The sequence below is a fragment of the Solea senegalensis genome, linkage group LG9 (assembly GCF_019176455.1).
Source record: "Solea senegalensis isolate Sse05_10M linkage group LG9, IFAPA_SoseM_1, whole genome shotgun sequence".
Taxonomy (NCBI): domain Eukaryota; kingdom Metazoa; phylum Chordata; class Actinopteri; order Pleuronectiformes; family Soleidae; genus Solea; species Solea senegalensis.
In genome coordinates, this window is record NC_058029.1 from 15,866,017 (window position 1) to 15,878,914 (window position 12,898).

Genomic DNA, 12,898 nt, shown 5'->3' on the forward strand with positions numbered 1-12,898 from the left:
TATTATTTTTCCATTGTTAAAGGTTCAGTGGTCACATTTAGGAGGGTTTACATGTAGGAATATAAATATAGTACACTTTAACACTTTAATATAAAACATTATTTGGTTTTTGTCATCTCAGAATGCCTTTATATGTACTTTGGGTACATGTACAAGGGCCTTGCAGCCATCTTATGCTGCCATGTTTTCACAGCAGCCCAAATGTACAACATTCTGAGGCAGAAGCGAAGTACACAAATAAAGAAGAATGACATCCTTTCTGTATATGAAGAGGTTATTGAACATAATTCTGCTTCCTAGTATCATGATAAAGCAGCATCACATGCCAACAGTCTGAAAACGTATCTTATGTAAATACAGCATATTTCCACTCTCTTAAGGCAACACGATGTAGCTTTTGTGTAACATGTTGTCACAGCAGCAAACCATGTTGCAATGAAAGTAGGTCAGCATTATTCTTCAATTTGCTGGGCCTGATGCTGGTCGTGTCCACACCCACTCACCAAAATAACATAGTTCAAGGACAGAGCTTAATGGTGCAGAGTGGGAATAACAGAGGCGCCACTCTGTCTTAGTCAATGAGCCATCAACACCATTTTTACTCTGTTACTTTAAGGTAAGAAAAGATAAAATATGAATAATGTTTTCTTCAGGTCATAAAAACAATTAAAAACTGAAGTGTTATATCGTGAAATTGAGTAGTACTACTGTATGTTGGTTTACAGAAGTTACTAGAAGTTGATATACTGAAAGAATCTGTCTGAAATACCTGGAAAAAAAAATACCCACACATTTTAGATAAGGGAGACTTTTATCACAAAAACCATAAAATACAATCAAATACTATATTTACAGATGTATATTTGTCATTAAAATGAAATATAGAGATAGATTTTGAGCATATTCTATAAATCCATAAGATTACTGAGAACAAATAATACTTTTTCATAATAAATGAAACCACAGGTGACTTTCTCCAAAATTCATTTATGGCCTTTGGTCTAAAAATGATTTAGTCAAATTTGGGACGTAACATATTGTTTGTACAACATACACTGCTGGCAATTTACGGGATTTTTGAATGTAGACAATGATTTAAATTATAAACCAATAGTGATTAACTTATCCCTATTGAAAATTAAATCATTTCACCTTTACAGATTTGTTAAAATGCTACAAAAGCACCAAATGATCCCTTTAAATGTTCCATTTACAAACTAACTCTCAAAGTAACAACAAGCTAAAGTAACTACAGTGTTAATATGAAGACAAAAGCTGTTTTACACAGAAATGTTAATCGTTTTTGAATCTTTAATCGTTTACGTCTTCAAGTTTCCACCACATTCTCTCACCTTGTCCTTCATCGTCCTCTCGTCTTTCACTCTCTCACTTACTTTTATTCTTCTTAGATGACTTTCTTCCAATCATCACCTTTTCAAAGTCATGCAAACCCTCTTTCTCCTCTTCCTCTTGAATTGTAAGATGAAGGTTTTCACAAGGTTTACCAGTTCTTTGTCCAGGCTCCTTGTAGATCCCTGAGGTTTCCTGTTTCTCCACCCGCTCCTGTCCCCACTGGTCTAACTTCTCCTGGCTCTCCATCTCACTGAGCTCATGTTTCCTGTGTCTGCCCCTCCTGTCCTCTCTGGTTTGGTGGTGTTTCCCAGAGGAGGCAGAGAAATGGGTGAAGAGCTGAGGGTTGATGGAGAGTTGAGCATAAGCTGCAGCTGATAAACCAGCAAAGGAGAAAGCATGGATCACTGGGCTTTCTTTCACGGGAGACAGGACATTCTGTGTTTGGCTGTGCTTCTGAGGGCGAAGGTGTTTTGAGGATGTGCCGTTGTATGAGCTTTTATCACGACCAAGCTTCCTCCGTTCCTCCGAAATGTCATCTAATACAGGAAAAACATGACATGAGCCAAAACTATGTACAATGTATGCAGTTTACCATTATGTTGCATTCAGCAGCATTAATAATAAATAATAATACACCACATTTATATCGCAGCATTCTCACCATGAACACTGTCGTGGATTTTGCTCTGTTCACTCCGGCTGTGCTTCAGGTCCAGAGCCTCCTTCACGGAGTCTAAAAGCCCAAACATCTCACACAAGGAATTAAGAAAAACAGCATCTGCACAAAAACAGAAACAATCAACCGTCAGCTACACACTTTCATTCTATTCTTGAAAAACATTGTCAATTTGGCAGTGACAAGTTGGCACAGGGATTAGGTCAATTGGACACTAGAGTGACTGTAGGTGTGAGTGTGAGAGTGGATAGTTGTTTGTCTCTATGTGGCCCTGTGATGGACTGGTGACCTGTCCAGGGTGAACCCGCCTGTCTTTTGTCCTATGTCAGCTGGGATTGGCACCAGCGCCTCCCACAACCCTCATGTGCAGGATAAAGCAGTGAAAAATGGATGGATGGCTGTTGGCACAGGTAGAGAGCATCTATCATCCCCTTCAAAATTACAGCCTGGTTTTGTTCCCTCAGAAACATCAATTACAACCCCAGTGCCACTAAATAATGATAAAACTGAACAGGAGAACCACAGCAAAGGTAACACAGATAAACACACAGTCACTGACCATCAGGCCAAAAACACAAATCACTCACTTACTGGACTAATAAGAGATGTGGGTCAAGCTTTGTGGCGACATCCATCATACTCATTAATAGTTGATATACACCATTACTTTTTTAGTAGGGCTGTGTTTAAAAAAATCAATGCGGCAGAATATCGTAAGGTACACCATGCTGGTGCGTGTATTGATTCAGATTTTCCTGAATCCAAACGGCAGCAAATGCTGTAACGATCCTGGGACATAAACATCACCTGAGGTGCAGCGTGGAATAAAAGCAGAGGTTAGCTGACATGATGCAGAACATATCTCCAACACAGCCTTGCTGATTATAAGGCCAACAAAGCACCTGAAGGACATGGTCATCATTCAAAATAACAGTTTATTGTACTGTATCGTGGCCTCTGTATTGTAGGAAACACCAAGCATTATGATTTATTGTGCTTATTTAATACTTTTAATAGATGATGCACTGTTGATTGTTGACTGTACACATGGTTTGTAATAGTAGTTGATGTGACATGTATGGTATGCAGTGATACTTTTAAAGTAAAGTTCCTAACAGATAAGTGAGAAAGTGAGTTGAATTTAATTTGTGTGTAAGAAAAAATATATATATTGCAGGATCACAGCCCTCACAAAAAAATCAATATCCACAAATTAACTTTACAAAACCAGATTTCACTTGGGGCGTCTTTTTTTAATTATCATTATTATTATTTTTTCAAACTGAATTGATATTCCTCTACATTAAAGTACAGGTGGATGGATGAGTTTCACCGCAGGAACTCACCTGTCTCCTGCAGGCTGGCATTCTCACTGCGGACCTCCACTCCTTTAAGAGTGGCTTGTAATTCAGTCTGAAGACTGGAAAGGACCTCCCTCATCAGCCCCGAATCTGCCACGCCCTTCCACAGACTCAATATTCCCTCTAAAAAAGGAACACATTATGAGACCCACAGAGAATATAAAGGATATTGTGTAGGCACAATCATTAAGGATTCGTATGTGAACTGTGGAGTTGGACAGTACCAAAGACTGGACACAATATAAAGAAAGGGCAAAGCAAAATAAATGATGAATGTGACATAAATGAGATAGAATGGGACGGCAGGGTAAGACTGAGAATTGGCAAAGAGACTAATAAAGTGGAGAAGGGAACATAGGGGTGAGTGTCGGGGTTGGAGAAACTGTGAAAGAAAGATAGAAGGAGATAAAAGAAATGGGAGAGGTGCAGCACTTGGAGGGAGGTTGTTAAATTGGTAATAGAGCTAGAGAGCAAAGAGTGGGAAAGAAGTAAATGGGTTAGAAAAGCAGTGCTCTACGAGGAGGGAAAGAAGAGGACAGAGCAGCTTGGACAGAAAAAGAAAAATGACTTTATGCCTGTATGAAACAGAGCGAGAGAAAAAAAAAGGTTTAGAGTATATTAGATGGTAAAATGTCAGAAGTCTTTGATAGCTTATCTAGCAAAGAAATGCATCCTCCTTCGTGTTTGCTTAAATGTCTGCCAAGATATATGTAATGTGCCGGGGAAAATATTCCAAATCTCCTTTGCAGCTATCTGAAGTGAAATTCACTTTTTCTTCGTGTCGGGAATGTACACTAATGGGAAGCACACAGCACTTTCTGTAGATAGACGAGTATAGTTATTGGCTGGGTTTTCTGCGAGTTGTCAATTTGTTTAAACCCTGTGACAAGCAATAACACTTGTGCAGCGAGGCACTGCAATTTACCATTCACACAAAAGATCACTTGAGGCTATTTTATTTTACCTACTGTGGTACAGCAATGGAGTAATGTATAATCAGGTCACCTTTAAAAGCCTTTAAATCAGAGTTTCGCTCCCTGCGAGAAAAAGGCACACTTTGAAATGTCAGATGCAGTCGATGGTAATATAAAGGGACATGACTCTCTGTCTGCCCAGGTCAGCAGCTTTTTAATGCCAGGCTGCTGCACCATCGCACAACTGCAGATTCACAGATGCACTGGCTCTGCGCAGCATCAGAGGTGTCAAACAACTGTGGCAGCAGGATGCCAGGACATATTAATTCATTAATTATCAAATGGAGGTGGATATTTGAATAGTTTGTTTCTTTCCCTCAATAGGTTGGGCTTATGAAGGTTCATGAAGGCACAAAACATGTACCTTCAAAAATAACTTATATATTTTTCTCCTCCTAATTTAACTCCATGGCTTTGCCTTTGGTCACCTGACAAAAGACCAGAAGTAAATGTACGCATACAAAACTGCAGTATATTATCATGTATGCATAGAAAACAACAGTATACCATCATGTGCACAAAAAGCATCCCATGGTATGTGCCATTACAAAACCGCATTATTATGCTGTATACTGGCTTTAAACACAAGACAAACCCATGTGGCGTCATCTACAAAGGGCTCAAACGAGCTCTGCAGGTGAGTCTTTCCCTACGGTGTCAGATGCAGCACAGGTGCAGACATCAGTAGATTTGTAAAGCTCCCCATTCCCTGTTTCATACAGCAACTGACTGTGCATAAATTATACATTTTACTTTTAGATAATTGTGTCACAAATGTGCTTTTAAATTGAGTTGAATTGAGGGATATATGTCCTATAAGCTGCACTCTGTTTATGCTGCTTAACATAAAGTACTGTACTCAGTACATACATACATGCATGTATGTGTATATGTGTGTGTGTGTATATATATATATATATATACAGTATATACCAGGTGTGTCAGCCTTCTTTCTCTTGGCTGCATGTCCACTGGCTGTTATGGGGCTCCATTCTGCTGTTGGATCAACTCTATCCCCCAGAGACTCCTCTGCCTCTGCTGCATCGTGCACAATCTCTGAAAAAGACAAGAAACAACAGGCATATTCTATAATTGGAGTGCATAAATATCACATATTGAATTGCCAGTGAATGTGATTCGGCAGAGGGAAGAATGCCGGGGAAATTAAATTTTAATTCTCAAGGTTTAACTTTTCTGCATCATTAAAAGTACCCGACGGTTCTTAATTGTGAACGTCTGAATACAATGACTTCAGGAATAGACAGTTGAGAAAATAAGACAAGGGTTACCCTGCAAGGACAGAAGGTACTTCCTGAAAGATCACCCACTGACCTCATCTTTCAGACAGTGGTTAAAACCAATCTCAAAGGTTTCTAAAGGCCTGTTTTCATTCCTTTTGTTCCTAAATAGAGACAGAGTTTGCTGTGTTACTTAACTGAAGGTATGGGTTGGTTAAATGTAGCTTTTCTCCTGCCAGATGATCTCAGCCGTTTCCAAACTACATGGGTTGAATCCTAACTTGTCACCTCGCTGCTTTAGAAGTGGTGCTGAGGAGGAAGCATTTCTTCTGTGCACCCAATGTTGTAATAAACTATGTGGTTTGACAGGGAATCTGTGAGGTCTTTTACAAAATTCATGGTGTTGCCTTCCCATTAGATCACAAGATATGCCTTATGGGCAATGTCTCAAAATGCAAACCTAAATGCAGTCAATCCATGAAACCCCTACTGGCCAGGAAATGTAATGCAATGACAAATTGATTTGTGGCTCACTGAGGTGAACACCCGTCTACTTCTGGAAAAGATAACATGCTCAGTGTATAACTTTTAACCCTTAAACACCTAAGTCTCAAAATGTCCATCTGGACCTTTAGACTTATTTTAACTGTAAAAGAGCCAGACAATGTCATGTGAGTTAGTGCTATTGCATAACTTATATTGAATAACTTCCAATATCTGGCAGTTATTTACAATGTAAAAAACACTGTAGACGAACACCAGATTGTGCGTGTGTAATTTGAACAGTATAAAACATATTTAAAATAACATTTGTTGGAGTCTATGTCCAAAAACAGGCAAAAAAATTATGTATAAACCTATGTACAGGCATTTTTCCAACTCTCTCCTCTCTGGTGACAAAGACGATGATTTGCCAGCTTCCTACAACTGTGCGAGTGAAATTACCGTAATAACCTCATGTTGGCTTTGACGTGCAACTTCTCAGCTTTCAGAAACCACTGGAATTTTTCCAAAAGCACAAACTGCTGCGTACTTGCGGTAACGTGCCTTCTGCGATATTCTCGGTGTTAAAGGGTTAAATGTAAACGATTGTCTGTTCACATGAGTTCACTTAATGCTGATTAAGCTCCACACAAATCTCCCCGTGTTTCTCGGTGTAGCAATGTTTTGTTCGAGTGTCTGTGGGGTGATACTTTCTATGTAACTACTGACAGAGGAAAGGTGGAAATGACGGGCGGGGGGAGAGCAATGCTCGCACTGTTTTGCCAACAGAAGTCACACACTGGAGCTTGAAGGGAGCAGTCCAAGCATTTGTTAGGGAAATAAGCCAGAAACTAAATGCCAACTAAAATCTACCTGTCAGCAGAGGCATCTGTCTTCCAGGAGGGTCAAGAGCCAGGCTTGACAGGCTCGGCTGCATTGCGATCCCTGGAGGAAGCCTTGTACTGTTTATCAGCACATCAAACTTAGTGCTGCGGCAGGTGTTGCTGCACACAGTGTCATGCTGGTAGAAATCTATCTGGCCAGAGTCCATCATTTTCCTGCGAGGGGAGAAACAGTTTAGAGTACAGAATATGCAAGACTTTTTTTTTTTTGCTAAACAGCTGCTGACATTCAATGAAAGGATGACTCGAGCATTGCCAATAGGTTCCAATAGGCTTGTTTGATACAAAGACTTCAAGAACAAGTGCAAACATGATAAAGGGGCGAGACGTATTACCCAGGAGACTGAGTGCATGTTATTTGATCCCGCTGTCATGATAATTCTGCTTACTGACTACCTCTGGAATGTAGTGGCAAACCCCGACTCAGACAGACTCAACAAGAGTGCAATTATATGAGTGAGACATGTCGCTGACTGCATTAGACTGAGATGTTTGAAGTATGAAACTTTAGAAATAACACGGCCTTTTAAATCGAAGGGACATGCTTGAAGGTCACTCAGATTTGCACGCAGAGATCACAGCCAGCAGCTGCGAGGAGGGCGACAGACAAACTGTGCGTGCATGTGCATGTGTATATGTGTTTATACTTTATAACGTCTACCTAAGCATAACCCCTCCCAGTCTGATGGCCCTTTTCCAGTCCTTCAGAGTGGCTTTTCCTGCCAGGTGTACAAACTGCTTAGGACTGATGAGCTGCTCGTTGAACTGTAGGAGACAAAGAGTCTTCATGAAAACCACTAAAGGCAAGCGTGATGAAAAGATGTGAAAATAAATAACAAAGTCTGCATTTGTCTCTTCTGCATTTGACAGATTCGACCTATTACACACAGCGGTGTCTGAGTAGGCACAGACAGAAGCAAAGTGCTTATATGCCTCTGATCTGAAGGAGAAAATAAGACAAAAAGAAGTTACATATATGCATGTGCACATGCACATACTTTAAATTAAATTGTATCCTTCAAAAATAGCACTACAAAGCATTTTTAGAAAATCAAAAGTGATATAAACATTCTTAAATTCACATTTGCATACCCTCTGTAAAATTAACTTACATGAAGTTACACATATTTTCCTGCCTTGAGAAGAACTATTTAAAACATGTGACTACGGCGAAACATATCAACTTACTGTGACACATCGGACGTTGATTCCAGGACACACAAACTTCTTAAAAAGCAGCACCGCTCTGTTGTTTCCGCAGGTGATGGGATAGCCATACTCTATTTTCTCTCCGTCTGCTTCACTGTCATCTACACAATACAGAAGAGTGGGACTTAGTGTACGTCACAGCATATTTGCAATACATCCCAGAGTGTACATGATCGACTGTTATTGAGTGATTAGTATTCTTCAGTAATTACCTCCACCAAGGTAATCATGTTTGTCTGTCTAACTCTGAGCAGCGTTACTCAATTTGTACAGATTTGGATATAATTTTCTGACATCTGCTGATGTAAATTTAACCCACGGTGGTGATCTGAATATGGATCTGGATTCAGGATTGATTTTAAATATGAAATAAATAAATAAAAATGTTAAAAACCTTGCATAACACCATGGGGAAACTGAACAGCCTCGGTGGTCTCTAAGTGCCTTCTCTATTTATGTAAGTTTAAACTGTGACAGAATCATTAATGCACATTGTTGAATTCAGTGTCGGACATGTTACTTAGAGTGCAAGTTACTTATTTCATGTTACTCCTTTAATGAGTAGTTAATGTTACATTACTACTTATATAGGAAAAAAAAGTAAAAAGTAAAGGACGTTTTTTATTGGAACTGAATCCACTTCATTTAAACAAAAATTAGAAGTGAAACTGCAGGGAAAAAAGTATCTCCTAATGTTTTACTATTTCCTGCATCATCCAACTGATGTGACCAGCCCTGACCTGCCAGATCAGGGCCGGCCCAAGCCTTTATGGGGCCCTAAGCCAAATTTGATTTCAGGGGGCCCCTCCCGCCACCTCAGAGTAGCCGGTACTTGACTATTATTGGTAAAAATGTAACACTATAAATTGTATTAGTTATAGCTGAGGTCTTATTTACACCAAACCAGTGTCACGCTTGTTTATTTTAACCTTAGGGAGCAGTAAAATACAAAATATACTACAAAATAAAATCCAATAACTTGTTTTCAACACTATTAAGATACATTAATTACATCTAAAAATATCAAAAATCTAATATATTTGGTTGTTGTTGTTTTTTCTCCACACAAAGCAGCCACTTAGTTCACTTATGCCTTGGGACGACTATGTGCCAGATGTACACATCATTAAAAGATTTAAGAACAAATAAAATTGTGCTCTAGTGAAGCAGCAATGCAGTAAAACAGCTTTACTTTGCTTATTAATTGTAATGTTATAACTGAACATATAACTGTACATTGTAATCCCTTAAACTACTGGAGAAAGTAATAACATGACATTAATAAATTACTGAATTATTGTCATACACAGATTGTATTATAAAATTGCTGGTTAAACGTGTGTATCAGTGAAATGTCTTCTTCTTAGTGTCTCTTACCGTGATGTGTCTCTATGGCCAAAACTGTCGTGCCAGTGTCAGCAGTGTCCTCATTTATCCTGCAGAGGGCAACATTTCCCAAAATATAAAATCATGAAAATTGAATGTCACATGAAAGTTTAATGTCTTAATTAGGTCTAGACTTATTTTGTATTTATTTGATTATTCTACAATTAGTTGAAACAGAAATGTTTGTCTTCTCCTCCACACTACTCTCTGTCACAAACTTTGACTTGAGCCTGCATTAAGGTGAATGTAAACAGTAGTGTTTTTTGTTAAACTGTGTCACATGATTTGCTCGATATGAGCAAGAAGCAAAGAGAGAAGTGGTTTACATTATAATGCTGAGGACCAAATGTGTATATATATACTCAATTCAGCCTGTCTGTTGTCACACAGCATCTGCAAAACAATACGTGTCCTTATGATTAGTGATATAAGCCACGTTACCCATGCAGAATGGGCTGCAGGTGCAGGATGACTTGAGTTTTGTGGCTGTTGTCACTGGACTCGCCCTCTTCTTCCTTCTTCACCGCCATGAGCTCCCCTGAAGACACGGTGACCTCAGCGCCCGCCATCACCCTCTCCGCACAGAGCTGCACGCACAGAAGGCCCAGCACGCATGTTAACATCCAGATCACACACATTGCATGCAGCGATGCTGTTTAATGCAGTCGGTCTTTGCTGGCATGCAACTGACTGTCACAGAAATTAAGCCATACTGAGCTTAAAATGGAATAATCCTCCTGTGCTGTGTTGGTGCAGAAGAAAATGCACAGACATATGATAGAGGATGGGACAAGAGCTCAAATCATACATATATTTTATATATATGTATATATGTATATGTATATATATATAAATACACACACGCTTGTAATTAATAGCCACAGTGACGTCAGTAGGTTAAGCTACATTATCACAACAAGACATTAAAAACAGCATTCTCAATTGCACAACTCAAGTGTTTTATGGAACATTTAGGCCACGATGACACTATATGACACATATTGGAAGACCTGCTGAAAAAACTGAATATAATGCCGTGCAATTACCATAATATTCTTAGTGTCTGACACACATTGACTCATTTCAGCAGGTTGGTCAAAAATGTTAATAAACTTTCCACTGTACTTTAAAATATGTTTGGTCATTTTGAAGAATACTGAGAAAAGTGAATTGCTGGCACATTATTATTATTATTATAACTAGGGTGCACTATACTGCCAATGACACAACTACAGTCATACACGAACAGCAGCAGCTGACACGCTGAAATTCACTGGACAAAAATCAACAAGAGCACAGGGGAAAATGGAGGATAAATGAATAATCCACAACAAAACAGGCAGTAAAGACTCAGAAAACCCACAGTACTCGATATAGAAAGTAGATTCTATGATGGATCAACAACTGCTGTCACAGTTGCGTGAGGCAGATTTCTCACCCTCTCACCCTCCTCCTTCTCACACTGACGTTAGTCGCTGCGACAGCACGCACACGCACATCCCAGCAGCAGCGCGCGCTCCTCTTCCACACACACAGTGGGTGCACTCGCAAAAACAAACAAACCCAAAACACTAAAACTCTACAGCAGAATACTTTGTTTCACTTACCGTGTCAGAGCCGAGGAGACTTCATCCTCCTGTGCTCAGAGACGTAGGAGAGCATGCGCCGTGTGTGTGTGTGTGTGTGTGTCGCTGCTGTGTGACACTTCCTGCACTGAGGGCAGCATCTGTCCCACTGTCACGAGAAGCGTCGCTCGCACGCGATGTGTTAAGTCGGTCAAACAGCTCTTAGCTCGGTGTGAGTGGCTGTGAGCAGAAACACGGTTCATTTAGTTTTATTTATTTTAAACTCACAGTGTTGTTGTTTGTTCTTCTGTTTCATCCGTGGAAGGTTTTAGGGTCTGTCTGCTGTCATAATATATGTGGTTTGATTTTGTTCCACACAGTTTTAAACTGTTGTGTTTGCGTGTGTAGTGTGTTCTGTTGTTGTTGCTGGTGTTTACCGGCAGGTGGCGTGCTTGCCTTGTTCAGCACAGGCGGCCAAAATAAGAATTTAATTTCCTAGCTCCGACCACGACTAACACTTGTGTCACGGTGCCAGGTATTGTGCTGCAATATGTTAAAGAATAATTACACAAAATATGTGGATCTTTGTGTTGTAAATACATTTGAGATAGTTCTGTCATCTTCTACAGCTTTATCCTCCACATGAGGGTTGCGGGGTTTGCTGGTCTGGGTTGGTCCCATCTCAGCTGAGGCAGGGTACACCCTGGACAGGTCACTAGTCCATCACAGAGCCATATAGAGACAAACAACCATCCACTCTCACACCTATATCTAATTTAGAGTGTTTTATTTATTTGAGATAGTTGAGATTTATTTAACCAGATAGAACACACTGAGATCAAAATCTCTTTTCCAAGGGTGACCTGGCCTAGAGGTCAGCAGTTCAACTTTGTGGGAAATTGGCTTAAAAATACAATATTCATCATGATATTTCACACAATTTCAAAGTAAAAGTGTATGATATGGAACAATACAGTTGGCAATAAAAATTTAAAAAACATATTTATGATGCAAAATGGAATAAAACAATTAAGTAAATGATAACATGTTTACTAAGCAAGCTTATAAATAACAATATATTGCTCACTGTTTATGACAGTATTATATTCTGTCTATATAGTTACAGGTAGAGAAGGTAATGGGCCTTATATTTTCATATGAAGTGGCAGGCCACATTAGGGAGTAGGGAGCCGCATGTGGCCCACAGGTTGTGCATTTAGGAACTCTGCTATAGATACTGCAGTTCTGCAACTTTACTGGCTTTTTATTTTATTTTTCCCCAGAATGATATGTAGATATTTGTTGTATATATATATATAAAAACCGAATATCACAGTGTATATATACAGTGCTGTGTAAAACGTATTGCACAAACAGCTTCTACAGGTTAAAGTATCAGGTACTTAGTGTGAACCTTAATTAATGTCACTGGTAAAAACCTGTTTGCCCTAACTTGAGTATATGCATGTATACATACATGCATGTATTTATTTACTTCTTTGAATTGTTATTATTGTTGTTGTTGTTGTTGTTGTTGTCATTATTATTATTATTATGATTGTTATCATTGGTATTAAGTGTTGTCCAGATTCAGTGCACACGTAAGTAAATCATTAATAAATATATCCCGCGGGCTGTTCTCAGATCAGCACACGCCCACAAATTACACCGTCCAAATATGGGAATGGAATGCGCGTGAGATTTTGATTGACAGTCAGGAGAGCCAATGGACAGTCGAGTTGTCGTCTCGT

The 12,898-nt window shown here is 39.4% G+C and overlaps 1 protein-coding gene across 2 annotated transcripts in view; it reads right to left on the reverse strand.

Moving 5' to 3' along the window:
* LOC122774469 (glucocorticoid modulatory element-binding protein 1-like) overlaps positions 1-12,898 on the reverse strand; it is a 22,025-nt gene continuing 9,127 nt past the window's right edge. The window contains exons 1-10 of one of the 2 annotated variants that reach the window (XM_044033789.1): positions 11,190-11,336; positions 10,024-10,169; positions 9,574-9,632; positions 8,176-8,297; positions 7,649-7,752; positions 6,959-7,143; positions 5,298-5,420; positions 3,376-3,513; positions 2,015-2,131; positions 1-1,889 (exon numbers count right to left, since the gene is read on the reverse strand). In XM_044033789.1, coding sequence (XP_043889724.1) covers positions 1,387-1,889; positions 2,015-2,131; positions 3,376-3,513; positions 5,298-5,420; positions 6,959-7,143; positions 7,649-7,752; positions 8,176-8,297; positions 9,574-9,632; positions 10,024-10,151 — 1,479 coding nt within the window. In that variant the 5' untranslated portion in view covers positions 10,152-10,169; positions 11,190-11,336 and the 3' untranslated portion in view covers positions 1-1,386. Of the gene's footprint in view, positions 1,890-2,014; positions 2,132-3,375; positions 3,514-5,297; positions 5,421-6,958; positions 7,144-7,648; positions 7,753-8,175; positions 8,298-9,573; positions 9,633-10,023; positions 10,170-11,189; positions 11,337-12,898 lie in introns of those variants that run through there. The other variant, XM_044033790.1, reaches the window with a different exon arrangement.